The sequence below is a fragment of the Papilio machaon genome, chromosome 5 (assembly GCF_912999745.1).
Source record: "Papilio machaon chromosome 5, ilPapMach1.1, whole genome shotgun sequence".
NCBI lineage: Eukaryota > Metazoa > Arthropoda > Insecta > Lepidoptera > Papilionidae > Papilio > Papilio machaon.
In genome coordinates this window covers 7,990,527-8,013,293 of record NC_059990.1, presented here as the reverse complement: position 1 = coordinate 8,013,293, position 22,767 = coordinate 7,990,527, and the positions used below count along the sequence as shown (strand labels likewise).

Sequence of the window (22,767 nt, the reverse complement as noted above, 5' to 3'; positions counted from 1 at the left end):
CATGAACGGTCCAGTGGATATCTAGTCTGTGAGTTACAAGTCGGACAATAGACTTGTTTACGGTCACTTGACATCGGCGTCGACAGCAAAGATACAATTCCCATGCAACGATTGAACTATAAACCTAATTCAATGTACATTTTTAGACGCTAATGTTTACACAAAATTTAGGATAAATTTTCTTAAATATACAGTTTTTTACGTAGCTCAGTAGAAGAATTTAACAATTATAATTCGTTCATATAATACGGTAACTGCAAGCCTAAAACAGTGTGAGCTATTCTTAACCTTTTCCCTGAAGCCCGGTGCGACGATACGCTGTTTGAGATTGGTCTCGCCGTCCAGGTTGCAGGTGTCGAGGTAGCAGACGCCCGCAGGATTGGAGCAATGCAGAAGTACCATGTCCGCAGGTACCGCCTCGTTGTTTGACAGGTGCACTAGGTCTCCCACACGCACCTCTTTCCATTTAACTCTTACGTACCGCTCTACTGATCTGAGGGCAAAAGGATAACTAGTTAATATACGTCGAACTCAAAGACTATGTTTGTCGATGTCTGGTAACAAAGAAAGTCATAATTTTTGTCTTATATACTAATACTCGCTGTCTCCTGAGATACCGTCCGCACGGAATTAAAAAAAATCTTAAAAAAACAAAAATTAATTTATACATTTAGGTTTTTATACATGAAAATTTTAGAATGTATAGTAATAGATAATTGTATTGTTATTGTTATCTTTAGTCTAGCTTTGTTTGAATTGTTCAAACAAAATTATACAAAACAATAATGATCTTATTGTATACCGACATGAGTAATTATGTCCTATTCAATAATGTCGTCGCATGATAATGTGAACCAAAGTGATTCATACACTCATATCAATTCTTTTATAAGTTTCATATTAGTTTAAACTAAATAGTACGATATAATAATGATAATTAAGTACAAAGATGTACTCCTGTATCCCTCCCTTTGAAAAAGAGAAACAACAATATAAGCGTCACAGAAGTGGAATTACACAGTTTGAAAGAAAAAAAATTAAAGGTTTAACATTGTATTACACAAATTATTTGTTCGTCATGCGTTTGCCTTCAATACGTATGTTTGGCTTATAAAAAGCCATTAAAAAAAGCATTCATTCACAACTAGTTAACATATTAGCATGATGTTATCGCTCCGGTCTCGACGGCCGCAACAGTTTGCGGTCGACGCAACAGGTAAAAGATTAAGCAAGATTCGCTAAAAGAAAGTGATCCGTATCATCGGACCAATACTTTCACTTGACTAGTGTGACACTGAATTAAAAATATTATGGAATTTCCATGTTGTCATTAACTGTCGATTGACATTTATGCGTTCGATTGTATAGCGAAAATTAATCCATCAGGGTAATTACTTAAATTGCAATTATAATTTTATTACATTCGATTACTACAGATTTATGAATTAATTAGTCATTGACTACTAAGATTATGTATGAAATCAGAAAACATAAATGTTTATTTCAACATATTCCTAATCACGATTTTTAACAAAATCTTTTTTCCCCAAACAATTATATTAATCTCTTTATTGTAGAAATTCTTAAAAAGCTTAATTTATTGTCACCCTCATGTTGCACTTATTTACCGTATTGAAACAGGCAGTTCCGGGCAAAGCTCGTCGAGTGGCGAGGCTCGCCGGTGTAGTTTTGCGATAAGGCGTGAATCACGTGTAGCGTCAGCACACGGAACATGTTCACATGCCGACTGTACTATGACGTGCAATACTCATAGCTGTATTAATATTTCGACATGCTTGTTTGGACAACTGTATTTGATTATTTTTAAATTAAATCATTATATACACGACTTGTATAATTTCGATGGTTATCGCTCACAATAGGTGGTGAAATATTTCTTCGCCTTTGACTTATCATCATCGTTTATACGATGTTCTGCAATTATTTAAAATCAGAAGAAGGCATGCTTCTTCTGATGCTCAGTTGTTTATTTTGGTTTAACTTTGTAACTGCGCAATGGATTTTACGTATTTATCCTTGCATTAGAAAGCTACATTATCCAGAACTTAGGCATTGGAAACAAACGGTTAGTTTTACATATTGAAAGTGAAATATAGGTCGCTTGTTCTAGATAAATACACAACGTATAACATTTAAAAGCTGGTCGCCTTGAGATTTTGCTCTACACTAACAATGTCAGCTTTAACCAAGGCTAATAGCAGGAAGCTTTCGAGGTAGCAGCATACTCTATCATCCACACCACTTTTCGAATACATATATCCCATTTCATTCGACGTATACACTTCAAATTTTTATGCGCTTCAATTTGCATGAAATAACGGCATTTTAACATTTCTAGCAAGACTGTTTTCCCCGCGTGTAGCCGGAATGGGCAATAAGTTGAGTCATTCGCAATATAAAGTTAACAATAGAGTTGTTTACGTACAAACTTGATTGGCGCAAGTTTTATTTCTAAGAAATTCACTTAGCGTCGAGACGAGAAAGACATTCAACTTATAAGTGACACCCATGTTAATACGTTTTAAAAATGCAATATGTATTTATACATCTGTATATTTAAGAATTTAAGCTGTGTAGTTTCCTTAAGTCTATTCGATTGATTTGATTTCTGTAGACTACTTTTGCAAACGTAGGTGATTTTTAGTTTACATTGTAGTGATTTTAACGTTGTTCCCTAAGTAATTTTTATTAGTTACTTTGTAAATCGCCTATTTTCAAAACATGCAACTAATTTGTCTACAATTTCGACAGAAACATACTATAAAAAGTTTTGTTATTAATGCCTCTGCATTGTTGAAGAAAATTCTAAGTTTAAATTATAGTTGACGACTGCACTGCTTTAAATACAGTTTTATAGACGAAATTTTGTGTCATTAAATTTAACCTTTGTAGTCTATAATAACTTAAAGTTTAAACTTCGTCTAGCCTTTTGGACAAAAGCCAGGTCACGATCTGTCAAACATGCCATGTAATTTAACTTCGACGTTTTGGTTCGCTGTAAAAATATAAATGCTTTCGCCAATTATCTATCGAGGAATCAATAATGAAGATAATCATCTCATGGCCACAAAACTATAGCTAAATATTTTGTTGAAACATACGAAGACTACCAACAAATCTTTTAAAATAAGTTGGTGAAACTGAAAGCCTATGATTAAGTTATTTAAACTTTCGTGGGACATCGTTATGAATAAAATATAAAACGGCTAACATTAACGCGAATTATCTGGTATCGGCACCAAAATTTGAACATTAACATCAGTAACTCTTCGGTAACAACCTCGTCGACATCGTAAGCGCACCCCGCGTCCCCTTACCCCACGAGTCGCGACCCACCCTGAAGAAAAGTCCCCGATGGTGTCGCAAAGTATAAATCGCTTGAAAACCAATATGACAGGAAAACCGGTTACTAGGCAATTTAATTTTTGATTTTTTTGAAATATTGTTATTGAGGAAGAAAATCTCCAATATCGATTATGTAGAACAGAGTTGATCATATGAAATAAAAGCAAGAAATTATTCATACCGACGTTTTTCAGGGAGGTCTATGACCGCCGGGACATACAGTCTGATGGATGAATATATAAATATTAGGTCCTTACATATGAAATTGGCGTTTTGTATGGGAGGAACAAAAAGTCGAATATTTTTTTATATAATGTATTTAATTAATCAAAGTATGAACCATTATTTTCTATGCACTTTTGCCATCTCATAGGTAGTTCATTGATCCCTTTACTAAAAAACCAGTCGGACGGGAATCAATAAAATCTTTGAAGGCGATTTGGACTGCCCCATCGGAGTTGAATTTTTTCCCTTGCAAGAAGTTATCCAAATTTCGAAAAAAATGGTAATCTGTTGGAGCAAGGTCCGGGGAGTACGGAGGATGTCTTAGACTTTCCAATTGAAGCTCTTCTAATTTAGTAGCCGTCTGTTGCGCAGTGTGTGGTCTAGCGTTGTCGTGAAGCAGCAGTGGCGTGGAGCGAGTGACCAGCCTAGGTTGTTTAGCCGCTAGCTTTTCCATCATGGTTTGCAATTGCTGACAATAGACATCAGCCGTAATAGTCTGGCCAGATTTGAGAAAACTGTAATGAACAATACCGGCACTAGTCCACCAAACGCTTACAAGTAACTTTTTTGGGGTTAATTTTCGCTTGGGACAGGATTTGGCTGGCTGGCCAGGATCCAACCATTGCGCTGAGCGCTTCCGATTATCGTAAAGAACCCATTTTTCATCACGGGTAATGATTCGGTTTAAAATACCTTCATTATTGTGCCGGTTTAGTAATGTAACGCAACAGTCGACGCGCGTTTGCCGGTTTGCTTCAGTCAATTCGTGAGGTACCCACCTTTCAAGCTTTTTAATCTTCCCAATTTGCTTCAAGTGAATTAAAACAGTTTTATCACTAACATCGCAGCCTGCAGCTAACTCGGACGTGGTTTGCGATGGATCCGCTTCCACAATAGCCTTCAACTCTTCATTATCAACTTGAGTCTCAGGCCGTCCACGGGGCTTGTTCTGCAGATCGAAATTTCCAGAACGAAAACGTTGGAACCAAAAACGAACTGTGTTTTCTTTTGCAACACGACCGCCATACACATCATTCACCCTTCGAGTCATTTCCGCAGCACTAGTGCCACGGCGGTACTCGTACTCGTCAATAATGCGATATTTTAAGTTTTCCATTTTGTAAAATGAGTGACGCAAACAGAAAAAAACAGAAGAAAAAAAACAAATGAATGACGGTCATCGAACCACAAATACATGAGTCTATAGCTGTACAAATTTGAATTTGGAATTCCTTACCAAAGAGGAGAAATTCGTGATTAAAGTGGCCAGTACGAAAAACGCCAATTTCATATGTAAGGACCTAATATTTACACTATTTTTACATGAAAAATCAGTATAAAATTATTCATAGGTTCCAGGATAATATCGCAAACTACGTGAACAAACCGTTTTTTTTTACAATTTGGAATTTTATATTATTCATAACAATTTGTCTTTGCAGGGCGTTCAAGTAATAAATAATTGTGGATCTCATTGTTAATAAATAACAAAAACTAGCTTTTACCCGCGACTCCGTCCGCGCGGAATAAATAATAGAACACAGGGTAAAAATTATCCTATGTCCGTTTCCTGGTTCTAAGCTACCTACCCACCAATTTTCAGTCAAATCGATTCAGCCGTTCTTGAGTTATAAATAGTGTAACTAACACGACTTTCTTTTATATATATCATAATATATATAAATCTCGTGTCACAATGTTTGTCCTCAATGGACTCCTAAACCACTTAACCGATTATAATAAAATTCGCACACCATTTGCAGTTCGATCCAACTTGAGAGATAGGATAGTTTAAATCTCAAATTATAGTCGCAATTTTAATTTATTGCTAATTATTTGTCTGTTATTATTTGACAGTCACAATTATCTGTTAACTCCAAATGATTCTAACAGATGTCGATACCTTTCGACTGGGTTGAGTAAGTAATCAATAGATGGCGCTGCTATGGTAAATCTACGAATGTGTCATATAAGCTTATTAACTGCGCGCGGACGGAGTCGCGGGCGACAGCTAGATTCATAAAGATTCATAAAACTTACACGACTGACTTACTTAAGTGTACGTGAAAATGTTGTTTGAAAGAGCACGATATTATTATATTATGATAATCGCAGATTTATCGCATGTTAGATTGTGATTCGCAAGAATTACGATAAGGAATTCTCTGACGCAGACTACACCCAGTCGAATCCGTATTTAGAGTAAAACGTCTTAATTGAAGTAGAAAACAAGGATAACACGAAGTAACTCACTTTTTGCCTCAAAATTTATACACTTTAGAGAAATTTGAAAATACGTATAAGTAAGTAATGCATGACACCAGGACGTCATCGTTTATGGTTACGCCAACCTTTTACAAGTGAAATATTCATCCCCATAATAAAATGTTATTATCATCACAAAATAGGTCCACGATAATTGTGTGTTTTCACTGCCATTCATTCTCCTTGACAAAATAGATATGGGACGGATGGAATCTTACTTTTATGAGGCCCGTTTAAAATTCTTAGTATACGGGAAAAACACAGATTGAATGCGAGTTACATTGCTCCTTATGTTGCAATTAAAGAAACGGCAACGCTATCTATAAGTGTTTCCGGCTGGTAAATGGAGCGCAAACGAAAATAGCACTTATCACTGGGTCAAATAAACATGGTAATACCGTGCAATGTTTATTAACCAGGTTGCTGCAGATTCGATACTGTTACTGGAATTTATTATACGATAAAAATATCATAAATGCGTAATTATTTAATTAAATTATAACTTTCCGCTTAAACGATAATAAGCAATGTACATATAAACTAGGTTTTATGTATTACCTACATATAATTGATTTTGGAAAGATTATTTTTTTGTCCTTTATAGTGATCCAGTAATTCCGAAAACGAAATGATTTAATTGTTAAATTTAACTGCGTAATTTCAAAAGAAATAACTATGCCTAATATCCATCCATTAGGCTAATTGTCGAGACAACACTAGTAACAAGTGAAATCGCTTATCAGCTTGTCTCATCGTTTCGGCGACGATGTTAATGCAAAGCTATAATGGAAAGATAAAATCTATTACAATCAGGTCACCCAACACAATTCCAAAAATTGAATAAATTACTGATTGAAAATGATACCAAGTTTTAAATATACCTTTGTGTCTATCTAGAAATCAATAAAATATGTTATCAGGTGGAATTATTTCTGCAAGCTTAATTTAAACTTAGTGTTTAATTACTACTATTTTCCAATTATATTAACGTTTGTAATTTTATTCTCCTCTTTAATAATCAATTTTAAAGAACTTGGAACCAACGGACTACGATTGCCTCAATGCAATAAACTGCACGCAAATTAGTCATGGAGTGAGTATTGATTACATCGGCAACAAAAATTGTTTGGCAAATGTTGATCGAAAAATTATGCATTTTTCCACTACCCATCAGTTCACTCTCGTGTGTGTTGAGAGGCGCTCAAATTGAGTTGTCAACCGCCGGAGCGCCATGTAAAGTGATCGGTTTATAGTTTCATTAATTACGCTTTGTCATGGGAAACGTTTAATTAAATTGCAAAGCAAACACTGTCCTTCCCTCCGCCGCCCACTAAATAGCTTTAGGTACATTTACGTTTATTGTTCAATCAAGCGAAGACATAAAAGCTCTAATAATAAAATGTCACTTCACAGCTACGTAAAGTAAGTTGTAATTCAACTCTTTCAGTCATGGTCTTTCCTTGGAAGAAGTCCATGTCTTTAGCTGCAGTATGGATGTTTACTGTTGCTTATCTAACAACTTAGCATATGTACTCCTGTTTTAATAATACGTTAGGAGGACGAAGCTTCGACTGCTTTCTTACAGACAATATAGTGAATTCCGCATGTTACGTTTGTAAATCTGCCATCAACAAAAATATATCAGGCGTCGTTTTCGCTTTAGCGTTCTGAAAGTCTTTGACCTATGAAATCAGGTCGACCATAAAGGTCTGAACACAGATCGGTATTATCATTAAAATAATAATTAATTTTATAAATATGACTGATATTAGATTTTAGTTCTTCTTCTTCTTCTTTTTTTTTATTAATAGTGGACCCCGTCGTTTTTTCTATGATTTCGCCAACGTTAAGGTTGAAGATAAATAAAAGTGTTAAGTGTGAGTGATCAAACTATTAAATAGCAAAAGACAAATCAAGGTAACGGGGTCCGGTATGCTCTGACAAATTTTAGTTCAAATCAGCTGTATAAATTTTTGTGACATCTGTCCGTTGTCAACAAGTCTATAGAAAGAACCAAGTCATTAATAAAGTTATTACAGTAGATACAAGTGGTCATGACACTGGAACAAGTCACGCTTAGAAATGTACTCTAGAATTGATCTTTTGTGGCTGTTCTGTTCGACTTACCGCATTAAATAGGCCGACATTTCCGCGTGTCCTTGCGATAATATCTACACTTCCGGACGACCTACACCGCAGATTTTTGGCATGAGGGTAGCAACGAGTTTGTACGGCGTTACGACCTCAAACTTGCGTTTCTTTATCCGCACAGGTGCATTATGTAAACAGTTCAATATATTTTTCGCATTAAAGTTGTAAAGCTTTTCTATAACTAAACTTACGGACTGTTGATTTTAATATTATGAGGTTCAAAGGTATCTTAATGTTATTTATGTCATCTTGTTGATTTAAACTTTTATTTAGTTTCATCAGAAATCGCTACCAGGCATGTGTGGTATAGCCACGGATGACGACACATGTCGTTAATGGTGTTATCGATGATGCAATGCGATCATGAAACGAATTCATAAAGCACTTTTAGGGGAACATAAACACCGCTGAATCATAGCGTGGAAATAAACACGGGGACTTTTCCAGTAGATTTAATGGAAACATACATAATTGTACGATCACATAATATACGTAATTTGAAAAAATTTCATCGCTTCACATATGAACTTCTGTACATTATTTATTAATCAACAACCTACATATTATGTGTTCAAATATTAATTCATAGAATAGTGGTAATTATAACATGAGTGTAAAAAATATTAAATACTGTGGTTTGGAACTCAAACAGCGTCTTAAGAGAAAGTTTTAACTACAATCGAATTTATACTTTTTCGTTTATCAAAGACATGGTCAATAGAATATTAATTACATAGCGGGACTTTGTCGTACACAATTGTATAAATAAAGCATTAATATTATATCCATCGAAGCTTCGGCGAATCACGGGTGTGGTTTCGTATGTCGGTTGTGGTGTAGTTCATTAAAGTTCAACACCTACCCTCACTTAAACCTCACCCAAGCTTACAAAGCTGATTGAAATTCGCCGAAATATTGTTGACGAGTTGACTTGACTTATTTAAGATTAGTTACTTGTATCATCAGCATCATATAACATTCTATTTTATTTCATACTAGCTAATTTTATTTTGTATTTATAAATTTTTCTTGACCATTGCATATAAAAATGTATAAAAGCGTGGAGGCGTGACATTGGGATGATCGGAGATGTCAATGTCAGTGCAGAACACCTACGTGCTGCACGCTTCACGTTTTAGCTACATTATTATATTATGTAAATAAAGTAATTGAAAAAAATATTTAAAAAGAACATATTCTAAAATTCACCCGCAGAACTTTATTATCCTGGTTACAAAATCATTTGCTAACTTAAATTATGAGTTGTCGTTTTGAATGACATTTACTTAATAGTTATATTAGGTCCTTACATATGAAATTGGCGTTTTTCGTACTGGCCACTTTAATCACGAATTTCTCCTCTTTGGTAAGGAATTCCAAATTCAAATTTGTACAGCTATAGACTCATGTATTTGTGGTTCTATGACCGTCATTCATTTGTTTTTTTCTTCTGTTTTTTTCTGTTTGCGTCACTCATTTTACAAAATGGAAAACTTAAAATATCGCATTATTTACGAGTACGAGTTCCGCCGTGGCACTAGTGCTGCGGAAACGACTCGAAGGGTGAATGATGTGTATGGCGGTCGTGTTGCAAAAGAAAACACAGTTCGTTTTTGGTTCCAACGTTTTCGTTCTGGAAATTTCGATCTGCAGAACAAGCCCCGTGGACGGCCTGAGACTCAAGTTGATAATGAAGAGTTGAAGGCTATTGTGGAAGCGGATCCATCGCAAACCACGTCCGAGTTAGCTGAAGGCTGCGATGTTAGTGATAAAACTGTTTTAATTCACTTGAAGCAAATTGGGAAGATTAAAAAGCTTGAAAGGTGGGTACCTCACGAATTGACTGAAGCAAACCGGCAAACGCGCGTCGACTGTTGCGTTACATTACTAAACCGGCACAATAATGAAGGTATTTTAAACCGAATCATTACCTGTGATGAAAAATGGGTTCTTTACGATAATCGGAAGCGCTCAGCGCAATGGTTGGATCCTGGCCAGCCAGCCAAATCCTGCCCCAAGCGAAAATTAACCCCAAAAAAGTTACTTGTAAGCGTTTGGTGGACTAGTGCCGGTATTGTTCATTACAGTTTTCTCAAATCTGGCCAGACTATTACGGCTGATGTCTATTGTCAGCAATTGCAAACCATGATGGAAAAGCTAGCGGCTAAACAACCTAGGCTGGTCAATCGCTCCACGCCGCTACTGCTTCACGACAACGCTAGACCACACACTGCGCAACAGACGGCTACTAAATTAGAAGAGCTTCAATTGGAAAGTCTAAGACATCCTCCGTACTCCCCGGACCTTGCTCCAACAGATTACCATTTTTTTCGAAATTTGGATAACTTCTTGCAAGGGAAAAAATTCAACTCCGATGGGGCAGTCCAAATCGCCTTCAAAGATTTTATTAATTCCCGTCCGACTGGTTTTTTTAGTAAAGGGATCAATGAACTACCTATGAGATGGCAAAAGTGCATAGAAAGTAATGGTTCATACTTTGATTAATTAAATATATTATATAAAAAAATATTCGACTTTTTGTTCCTCCCATACAAAACGCCAATTTCATATGTAAGGACCTAATATATATATTTTTAAATAATATGTAATCTATTTTGACATTGAGCGTGAATACAACATTCCATGTACATTTGGCAATATGTGTGTGAGCGTGGGCGTATCTCATACTGATTGTCTTTCCACACGTATGTCCGTCAATAAACGAAATGAGCGACAGTGTAAATTGTTTGGAATTCAACAATATCAAAATTTTTATGCGTAGGTATAATAAACGAGATGGTTTTCCAGCATTACTAAAATGTAACTAATTATTGTAATTCAGCCCGTATTTTGGTTTCTACAAGTTTATAAGTAAAAAACATCGTGGCTTACGAACGTCGGTAAACTATTAAAATATGAGAAAATAATTTGTTTGCTTCTTTTCAGAGATGAAGGACAAGGTTCACTATTAATTGATTATATTAATTGGAATTCAAATAAGATTGGGTAAACAAAGCGTTCGTTTGTGCATTAATATCATGTGACTTAGTGCTTTGACCCGGCGACGTTTAAATTAATAACTTCTGAAGGTCAACAAAACGCGTCCATTACATAATACTACATGAAACATTTATAAAAACATTTTATTAGTAAATATAAAAATGCACTTCAATTAAAAAAATTGGATACTTTTGGATAAAATTAGTACACACATTATATTATTCAAACGTAAAGTCCAAATAAAACTAGAGACGCTTTCATTGGTAGAATTTTGAGGGATAAAGTCAATGAATAGGTTGTATTGTACAATAAAATTAATATGTTTTAGTAGATATAGCATATATAATTAGTGCTTGTAATAAATCTTTTAGTTCATCATAATAAAATATGAATGGTAAGACAAGGCTGGTGCAGTGCACACAAATAAATATAGAGTGTGCATTAAATAGAACTGAGAGTGGAGTAAGCCGACTTGAAACATTAATCTTCATCTTAAATGAGTTGCCATTAATATCTATTTATTGCCAGTCTCAATTACAGGTACGTGCATTACAGGCGGATGGTAGATGTAGCTCATAGTCAGTCTGGGTTAGATAAATCAATCTGAAATAATGATTGCATTTGAAAATGGAAAATGGATTAGTGAAAACGCATCATCACGATCGTAGCAAGAAGTATAATCGCAAACATAACAAAATTGAAAATTTATGTTTTAATTAAAATGTGGAAAATTCAAATTGGTAGTAAAATAGTGTGCTGATAAGTGAATAAAAGTTGTTATATTTTTCTTCATCCTGTAACGAACTTCATTTTTTTTATAAAATATATACGGTTATGTATACATTTAAAGTGTCAAGTCACACAGTTACACAATTGTTCATACTGCATCCTCAAAGAACAATCACAATAATACTTTATTGTCTTTAATACTAAGATTACTTCCCATATGTCAACTCAATTCTATTTATATAAATGTAAATTGATTAATAACCTATAATGATGTTTGGGTCAGTAACTGATCTTTATGTCTATAGCAACTGTTGGGCAATACGTGGGAAACGTAAATTATGACAGTGTTACTTTTACGTAATGTCTGGTATAGCTCAAAAACAGAATGATTATAGCTTTTTTGCTACACAAAGTATAGTGGTTGTATCGTATTATAGTTATTTGGCAGTCAACAGAATATATATTGATGAAATGTTTTAGCTTTTTTATTTTTATTAAGCAGCACATCTGTGATTCTTTTCTAGTTGCATAACTATCATATATAAAAGAAAGTCGTGTTAGTTACACTATTTATAACTCAAGAACGGCTGAATCGATTTGACTGAAAATTGGTGGGCAGGTAGCTTAGAACCAGGAAACGGACATAGGAAATTTTTTACCCCGTTTTCTATTTTTTTTCCGCGCGGACGGACTCGCGGGTAAAAGCTAGTTACGTACATGGGCGCTATTTCAGAGATATCGAGTGACTGCTAGCTTGTTTAATACCTTTTACTATAAAAAAGCTTTCTTACATGATTCATGTCACAACAATATTATTATCTAATGAAAGTAAACTCGCCAGGCTCTTCAGTGGCACTGAACGTGTACTTTGCCAGCCAGTTATAGTGGTGAGTGAGTACTTATGATGTTATATACTTTTATTACGGTATATATTTTTTATACTTAGCAAACTATATCTATGCTATATGTCATTCGTAATGTTATACGCAATTTGTGCGAATTCGGCGCGCGCCGCTCAATGTCGGTCGGTACAGTCTTGACACAGTTTTCAGTTTCTATGTTTAAATTTGGTTATATCACAAGATACATAAGCAAGCCGAGGAAAATACCGGTTTTGATGTAATATTTACGAATAAAGAAATAAATGGGCATAGACTAAGCAAAGATTGATTGACAAAACCAAATTATATAAGTCTTAAATTGTATGTTAAGAAAAAATATCTTTCGATTTAATTCATTGGCTACTTCCAGTCTTTAGATGGGATCTTAGTTTTCCACCATGAGTAGTGAAAAAATAATAATATGCGATTTTTATGCAGCAATACAGCTTTGTTTAAAACAAACGCTAATGTTGAAGCAAAATATTTTCTCAATTGATAATTGTGGAGTTACCATAAATTTTAAAATGCACACATACAACATATTATGCATTTACGTATGTGACTTTAAAATAGCTAGCCAGTAATAAAGTAGTCGACAAAAATACAAAACATTTCTTTCGACCACGCCATATAATTTAGATTTGTCGCCCACACAATTTTTTATTTGTTTTGTTCTTATTATAAATATTGCGCTTTATAAAAACCGATATTCTTAAAATCCAAAGTTTTTAAATAAAAAAATAATTGATCTTGATAATAATTCAAAGGTCAGGTTGAAACATTGATATTATGTAAATTAAAAAAATATATTTCTTATATATCTAAAAAGATGAAAAAGGGATCATACATATGTGTAATTGATTCATGATCATGATTCTTGATGATAAATAACTAGCTGTCGCCCGCGACTCCGTCCGCGCGTAATAAAATAATAAAAATAATTTATTGGCTTAACACACAATTTTACACATCAGTAACACTTTACAAGTATAATCAAAAAAATTACAATTTTTGCACACATTTATTGTGATACCATTCCAAATAACCTCGGAGCTTGTGCTAGGACATTTTTTACTACAATAGTCCAATGACAGGATTCGAACTAACCACCAAAAGATCGGCGATCCGAATTCTTGACCATTAGGTTATTGTCGCTTGGTTTTATATTATGCGAGTGCACTCCCGCTTACAAATTTAAATTGTTATTGTAAATTTAAAGATACGTTACAATCACGACTAAACATAATAAGTGACTTTATGAGTTCTTCCAGAATATGTTCTATATGTATGCCAAATTTCAGCGAGATCCATGCAGCCGTTCTGGAGATACCTTCAAATAAACATCCATCTAAACATTCGCATTTATAATATTACATTCGATATTCACACCTAAATTAATATTACGTATATAGATAAAAACGTTGATATAATTACCTTATGTGTGGCTGGTCGACAAATATGCGTTGGGGATTCCCCGCGGGCAATAACAATGTGAGCGTATTTTCAACAAATCGAATGCCAAGGAAATATCCAAGGGACCACTCTTAACATTTATTTTTCCCTTGACCATGAAATACCCGGAAGTTGGGAAAACGTCGAAGCATTTTGTGAGTTACGACACGGCCAGTACGCATGCAAATGTTACTATATTGGCAGTGGAGAATTTCAACTGTAACTACCGCCAATTATAGTTCCTCTTCCAAATACAAAGACTATTTAAGTCGTTTCGGAAACGTTCATCCGCTTTACCGTCTCTTTTCTGTACCGGGTTAATCATACTAGCAGAAAGTTTGTGTCCGAGTATTACAACGAACAACAAATGAGCAAAGTAAAGGCAACATCCCATTCGCACATACGAATAATTGAAATAACGCAAAACCCGGGACTGCAAATATATATAATTACTATATCCAATTTTTAGGCACACATTTAGGGAAAATTTTCTAAATACATTCTAGTTATGACATTTTATGTTATTAGGTTGGTATACTTTCCTATAATAATTATTATTTTGTGAGGTTGGCAGATTGATTACCACATTTGTTCTTTGTTTATCTTTTACTTACAATACAAGCAATCGTCAACTTCCGGTATCTGAATCTAAGCAAGGCGCTATGACACAGAGAACAGTAGGTGCGGACTTTCTCTGACCCAGTCGTTTCGGCGCGTTCAAATGCTGAGCACACAAAGTATGTCGTTACATCAGCTGACGATGCCAGCGGCTGTGGCGGTGTGAAGGCCGACGCTCACTATCGGCCTTACACTAGACATGATCGATGTCATCTCCCTTGTTATATCGATAACATATCAATTATATTGTCACCTATATCAAAAGCACCTAGTAAACAATTTGTTTTAATTAGAAACGAATAAGTCTACAAATTCCCAAAACTTTGATACCTGCGATGTTATAACTTCAGTAAGGGAGAAACGAGGTTGTCACAAATGACCTAACCTAAGTCGCTTTGAAAAAAGGATAGTTCAGTCGTGCTCACCTCACCTGTCTACCTTAGTAAGGTTAAAAGTATGAAAGATTTTGCAGATTAACATTTTAATGAAGATTAAAACGAATACAAGAAACAGTAATGTACTTCCAAGACGATAATTAAAGACTAATAAACATCGATAACGTCGATATCGATGGCTTTTAAGCACAGACGTCTCTGTTCTGGATACATACGAAACGGGTCAATTACATCGGTCAATTGCTACGTATTATGATTTATGGTCAGGTCTATGTTCGGCGCTAGACAGTGTTGATATTGTTGTGGTATACTATATATGATAATGAAGGAAAATTTGAAAAATAAATTGAAGGTCAAGAGAACAAATCTCAGGTCTTTCTTAATACGTATAAATTAATCATTCACGAATGCTGAATGATCCGTTTACTTAAATTCTAGAGATAAGACCGATCGATTGAATCTCGGAGTTACTATTGAAATTTTAGAAAGTCAATCTTCACTACACAGTTTTGTTAAGTTTAACTTTAGAACGTTTAAAAGTATAGTTGACCTCGGAATTACAATAAAATAAAACTGTTTGCGGTGACATAACTGTGATTAATTTACTCAATTAACTAACCTTTAGAGACTATAAAAAACTAGCTATTAATGACGATTAAATAAGAATTGTATAATTATTTTAATTTTATTTTAAAGTTTGATTATATACTTTGTATTGCGTTATGTACAAACAAAGACACTATTACAAAATTTATTTTACGACATAATATCTTGCATCTTGCATTGAATAACCTTCAAGAGCAATAACTTTAATTATTCCCGAGTCCGTCTGTCTTCAATTAGACATGCAATTAGTATATTACGTTGATTTATTTTGTTATTAGCTATCACAAGCGACTCCGTCAACACGGAATAAAAAAAACGTAAAAGTGGCCTATGTGTTCTTCCAGACTATGTTCTACATCTATGCCAAATTTCATCAAGATCTGTTAATCCGTTTCGGAGATACCTTCAAACATCCATCCATCTAAACTTTCTAAGCATTCGCATTTATAATATTAGTAAGGTTTATGTGACTTGCGATAGTATAGTTAGTGGTTATCTTCTAACACTTGTGACCTTAAAATAAATAAATCTAGGTTTGCAATCCTTCTTATCAATTAGATTGCCTAACAAGAAGTTGTAGATAATCTATAATTATTAGACGAAAGTATCGTCAGTTTGTCCGAGTCGTTACTATATATAATAATATAATGGCTATGAAAATCTTTCTTGTTCATAATTACCAATTACCGTACGGGACAACAATAATGAGAGGTTTAACTATGAAAATGTGTTAAATAATGTACTGTCATTTTGCAAAGAAACGCTTCCTTATCTAACAAAGCGGTCCATTAGCTTCAAATGAGATAAGTCATCAAACTGACGCTAAACATCAATGTATTGGAGTAAACATTAAACTTGAGTATTGTTCATTTGCATAATCGTATTACATTAACACATTCCATGGCGCTATTTCTTGTATTAAACCAGCCACACATGTTTCACAAGGACTCCCAAAACCAGTGCTGTCTGGAGGGGTAGGACAAGACAGACTGATTCTATGTTAATTGGAAAAGATATAGGAAGATGATGATAATACAGGCCATAAAAGCTACGTTTTGCATGATTTAAAAACATAATCTACAGGAAATGGGAACAAACTGTGTATTTATGTGTACTATGATTTTTTTTGCCGGTTACTGTATGTTTAAAATCGTAATGCAAAATCTAAAGTGTGTATTATATTAAAGTAAAGTCGCGAGACGAGTCTGTGATCGTTGGCAGTAAACGTGTTAAAGAGCTCCGGCTGGCTGAGGCCCGAATGCGTGATGCGGGTCACGTTCCTCAAACATACGGAGACAGGTGATTGACTTGTATAATAAAGTGTATTATATACTATAGTAAACTTCCTTGATTGATTTAGGTAAAAGTTGTCTTACTCGTACTGAATATGGATTTTTAGTAGGATTCGACTCTACGAAGTGAGGTCTTCAGAGTTTATGGTCATATATAAATTGTACGAAAGCCTGCGACAAATTGGTCAGCTTGGTCTGCGGTCCAGTAATCCAGTCCAGGTGTAGAAGATTGTTTCTCAGTCGGGACAAGCTGGTAGGAATCAAGACAAGTAAGCGTTTGTCACTATTACAAGACTCGAAGAAAGGTCGAAAGATAGTGTCAATTCCTTTTAACTGAATCTACGCACAAAAAAAAATTGTAAATTTCGCTCAGTCATCTCACAATAACAAAATTCAATCTCGCAGCTATTCAAGTAAATAATAAAGCAATCCAAGTTGTAAAGATAATAACGTGGAGCAAAGCCATTTTATATAATCCTTAATAGTTTTGCGAGTCATGTCAACTTTTGACAATTACTACATTTTAATAGTAGTAAATGCTAAAAAAATATTATTCAAATCAAGAGTAACATTAAATTAACCTTTAATTTAAAGTTTTGCGCACAAATTTAATTGTTTAATAATAGATGTAGTTAATAATAAAGGTCATGTAATGGTCGAAACCATCAATATATTTGTCAATATACATAAGATAAAATATAGATAGGCATTGTATGAAAAAGTTTTATTTACATTTTAAATTTAAATTCGTACAACCACATTCACATTCGTATAGCAGATTTTATAGAAATAAAACAATGTTTGTGGAATTAGCGAAATTTATGTTTTGTTTAATTTATACAACTTGTAACATTTAATATAACGTTGGAGATTTTTTTTTACATTAAATTGTAAATGAAATATTGTGCTCAGTGTACGAATACCATATTGTTGGGGGATAGTCGTGAGTGAGATAAGGCACATGGGTTTTGTAATGACATACGAAATTCATAACTACACCACACGATTCGCCTAATGTAATTTATTTAATACAGACCTTTTGAAAATAAATGCAGGAATTTAAAGTATTCCGTCAGTTCCGAGTTGAGTTCTTGAGGAGTTTACCACGATGACATGACATAAATGTAAAACCAGATAACAATTTCAATATCTCTCAGTGCTATATTAAATACACACATATTAAAATGTGTAAATGGCATCAAAAATATTCTCAGAGTAATGCTGAAATGTCGATCGCTCAATAATTCATGGCGGAGCATTCATCGAGCTTGAAGTGTGAAATGTAGGCGGAACAGCCAACAGCAATTGCCTATACTTTGATAGCTTTTTAATGACTCTACTATATTTTCCCATTAACGCAGCTGTATTGACGTGGCTTTTTTATTTACGTATCTGGCTACTAGAAACAACCATAATCTTTTGCGTTACATTTTGAAAAATATAATATTATTTAATAGAATTAAAAATGAACACAGAAATAAGTTTTCTGGCGCACTTCATTTTACCTTGTACAAGTCAATAATTACAGATTACTCCATAAAGTATTTTAAGCATGGATACCTATTATGATTCTTAACTGTTATATCGCAGTATCTTTTAATCTTACTATTATTATAAATGCAAAAGTTTAGATGAATGAATGAATTTTGGCACAGATGTAGAACATAATCTGGAAGAACACAGAGGCTACTTAGTATTTTTTTATTATTTCGCACGGACGAAGTCACGTGCTACAGCTATTAGTTTATAAATCAAAAATAATACTAATCAAGGGATCGGTCATACAATATTATGGTTTTTGTAATTTCCTTAAGTTTGAGTCGTTGGCAACTTGAAAGTGATTCATCATTATCTTATCAACTACAAGTCGACCTTGAACATTATCAGATGGTTATATTTCCTTTTTAGTTTACTACACGTGGCGACAATTGATGTTTCTAAGAAACTAGACTATAATAATAATCTTTTGATAAACTCCCAGTTGTCTTTACTATTGTGAGATAATAAACATTACTCGTATTAGGAAATACATATTCTCTTATATAAGAATATTTTTATTGGAGGATAATTGCGTGGCGGTGCGTGATGTAATTTAATTATCAGCATTAGTCTGAACAACGCAGGATCTACGGGAAAAGCTGTTTCACGCAGTTCCACTGGCTACACCTAAACAAAAACGAAACAAAAAGATTTGTTATCTCTATTGTTTCAAAGAAAATGAGAAGGATGACATTCTGTATTTGTACAGATATGTTTCGGTAGTCGAAAGTTATCAGGTGTGACTTTTTATACTCATTTGTGTATGAGCCTCTAAAATTTTAACTTCCTCGTCCTTAACCCAACCCTATTTTCATAAAAATTTCTATTTATCTTGAATCAAATGTTTGCATGTTGAACAGCTTTGATGACGTAAGCACAATACAAGTATCGTAAGCTGTATTCGCAAACGTAAACGCCCCCGTGAGCGCTGACGCGGCCGCACGCCCACCTGTTTGTGTCGTCTTTATTTGCTTACATATTATACTGTTTCTATTCTGACTTCAACTATTATGCTTGTTTATTAGCAATATACTTATTCGGGCCTTGACTGAATGTTTGTTTTCTAATTTACGTGTAAATAGCATGGAATTTATATTGCTACTAGTTGTCGCCCGCGACTCCGTCCGCGCGCAGTTAAAAAAAAAATGAAAAATAGATGTTGGCCGATTCTCAGACCTACTGAATATGCTCACAAAATTTCATGAGAATCGGTCAAGCCGTTTCGGAGGAGTACGGTAACTAACATTGTGACAAGGAAATTTTATATATTAGATTATTGAGAATTTGCTATCAGGATGGTCACCTATGAACGCTTTAGCAATGTGTTGTTAACGTTACATGTAAAGTTATTATTAATTTTGATTAACTTATAGAAATTATGTAAGGAACTAGATTTAAAAGTACTACTACATAATTTTAAGGTATCAGAGACAGAGTTAATGATATGTTTATCATTCAATAAACAAATATTTGAAAATTTAAACTTCGGAGCGATAAATAAAACCAACCAAATCATAGCGTTCTTAATCGATTCGGGGTCACTAGTTTTTGAGGCGAACCACTAAGCTATCGTTACTAGTTCGTACTTTTTAAATGTAAATTATTAACATTCCGAATGGTTAACTGAATAATTTAATTTGACATAGTTAAATGTGTAACTAGTAGTAATATTGAATTACTCGATACTTGGTCATTCAATAGATGAACAATGTAATGTATTTGACATCTATTTAATGAACATGTATCCAACCACCAATTAATAAACATATGAGCACAAGTTTAGACGCAAATCAATGTTTATTTCATCAAGGTCCTCAATGTCTTTGTTTTATTTTTAGCTGACACAAAATAAAAAATTAATTAAAAAATAGTCTATGTGTTCTTACTAGGTTCTACATCTATGCCAAATTTCATCAAGATCCATTGAGCCGTTCCAGAGGTACCTTCTAACATTCATCCATCCGCATTTATATTACTACCATAAGATTTTATATTTTTTATATTTTTACTTGTTAGCGTTTTTTCATATTGAGCTTTATTTAGACATAGCTTCATTTAAGATACAAAATCAATAATTACTGTTTTCATTGCTTTTCAATATGTTTAGTTTTAACTATTAGAAATATTACATGTTTTTAGGATCTAGTTTCAAAACGTTTAGAACTAGATTCTAGTTTAAGTCTAAGGTGATAAGAGCGAAATCGGATAAAAAGCGTATCGAGAGCGACGTGAGTTCGAACATCCGCGGCTGCGCGAGATTACGCCGAGTACCGTACCGTTATATTATTCGCTTTCTTTTAGGCATGCGCCGGCGCAGAGAAATTTACTACGTATGTAGAGCAACGTACAAATCACCACATTATTTGAAACGTATACAAATTAAGCAATTTTACACATAAAATTCAAGGTAGTCAATTTATTTTAAACTAACTGTCACGCGGCCAAAAAAAAACTTAATTATTAACCTATGTGTTCTTCCAAACTGTGTTCTACGTTTGTGCTAAATTTCATCAAGATCCATTCTGTCATTCCGGAGATACCTTGAAACAAACATCCATCCACTGATCCGTCTAAAGATTCGCATTTATAACATTAGAAACATATTCAAGTTGTAATTGCAAACTATTAATGTAGAAATCTCTCATTACTTACATTATCTGTTACAATACACGATGTTTACTTTCAATATATCTTAGTTTTCATTTCAATCTTTCACATCCATTATAACATTGTATATAAACAATTCATTATGCTGTAAACCTAAACCACAATACACTAAAAAAGCAGAACAAACAGTAACAATAAGCGAAGTCGAAAGTCGTATTTAGCAACTGGTCGAGAATTCACATACAATGGAGACGCATGTGACGTTATCGGATTTTAATGCTATGCAATGTTGCTTTATTACAGTGACTTTGTGATCTAATGAAACATTGTGTGCGTATGTAGACTGAGATGGAAAAGACAATTATTGGCGTACGCCGAATATAATAGTGTTTTAAGAAGAATTCATTATTTATTACTTTTGTGTCCGCTATCAAGTAAAAGATTTGTTCTTTTTCGACATCTGTATTTATTGCAGACCGAAAAGCGAATTTCCGTTTTGCCAGATGCTAAAATATTAAATTGATCGTATAAACATTGGTTTTAAACCTAAACATGTAAGTAGAACTGACGTCATCATGACGTTTACAAGTTCGGGATACGGTAAGAAACTTTCTAAGAAGAATGTACCGCATTGGCACAGCTTCGATAGCATCGTTTGCAATCCGAGCTGCACGACCGTTTGCTGCCAATAACGGTTATGTTATTTTCTATCGCATTTTAAACATTATTTCGCTTTAACTCTACTCGAATGAAATAAATTATCGTTTAATGAATTAATGAATTCAAGTGACCGTTTGCTCGTTTGCCACTTTTTCATATAAAAAAAAACTTTTAAAACCATTGCTATACTGTTAATTTGAGTAGAGAATGAAAATTGTAGAATCGCCTCTGTGGCTTATGCCGCTTTGTTCGCAGCGGATAACCGGTCATGAAGCGACCTTTGTAAATGTTCATGGAACTTACAACTAGTTTTTACGCTGATCTATAACTTCTATATTTCTTCAAGCTATGTTAATGTTGCTGCACTTACAGATCTAGTGAGATAAATTAAATCCAAAGGAAGTCCACTGCTAGAGTAATTAACGAACTCTGTGTGCATCAGTTAATCTTAAAACTTATGAATAGGATAGCAATACTCGTACTTATAAAAGTAGGAATGTATATTCATTGTTCCTACGACCGTCTATTATTTAAGTCGTAACTTTAACCGGACTTGAAGTTTAAACTTTAGTAAACATGTTATCTGTCTGTGTACTATGCAACTACCTGTGCAAGTTTCCTTTAAAACAAGCTACCGTATAGAGTTAGAATATTAAGGTAGGAATTAAACACAAGCTACAATGTTGTCGTAACTGTAACTTTGAGCACCTCTGAGCAAGTTTTATGTACTAAATACTAAGGTATTAGTGTTATAAGTCCCTAAAACAACCCCTTTCATTTATTATAATATTATTATTATATTTATTATATACTTAATAATTTAAAGTAACAAAGTTTATATTTCAAATGGCAATGTATTATCTAAAAGGATGTCTGTCCCAAACATCCGTCAACTTTAAAACGATTGCAAATAATGTCGTAGTTGGCAAATAAAATATGTACAAACGACTTCTTTTCGTCAAGCTGTGCTTTTATAGCGTT

General features: G+C 34.0%; 1 protein-coding gene across 1 annotated transcript in view; it reads right to left on the bottom strand.

The window, feature by feature from the left end:
- The window catches only part of LOC106710549 (phospholipid-transporting ATPase VD), a 48,949-nt gene that overhangs the window by 9,401 nt on the left and 16,781 nt on the right, over positions 1 to 22,767 (bottom strand). The window contains exon 2 of the mRNA XM_045677861.1: positions 289 to 493. Coding sequence (XP_045533817.1) covers positions 289 to 493 — 205 coding nt within the window. The remainder of the gene's footprint in view (positions 1 to 288; positions 494 to 22,767) is intronic.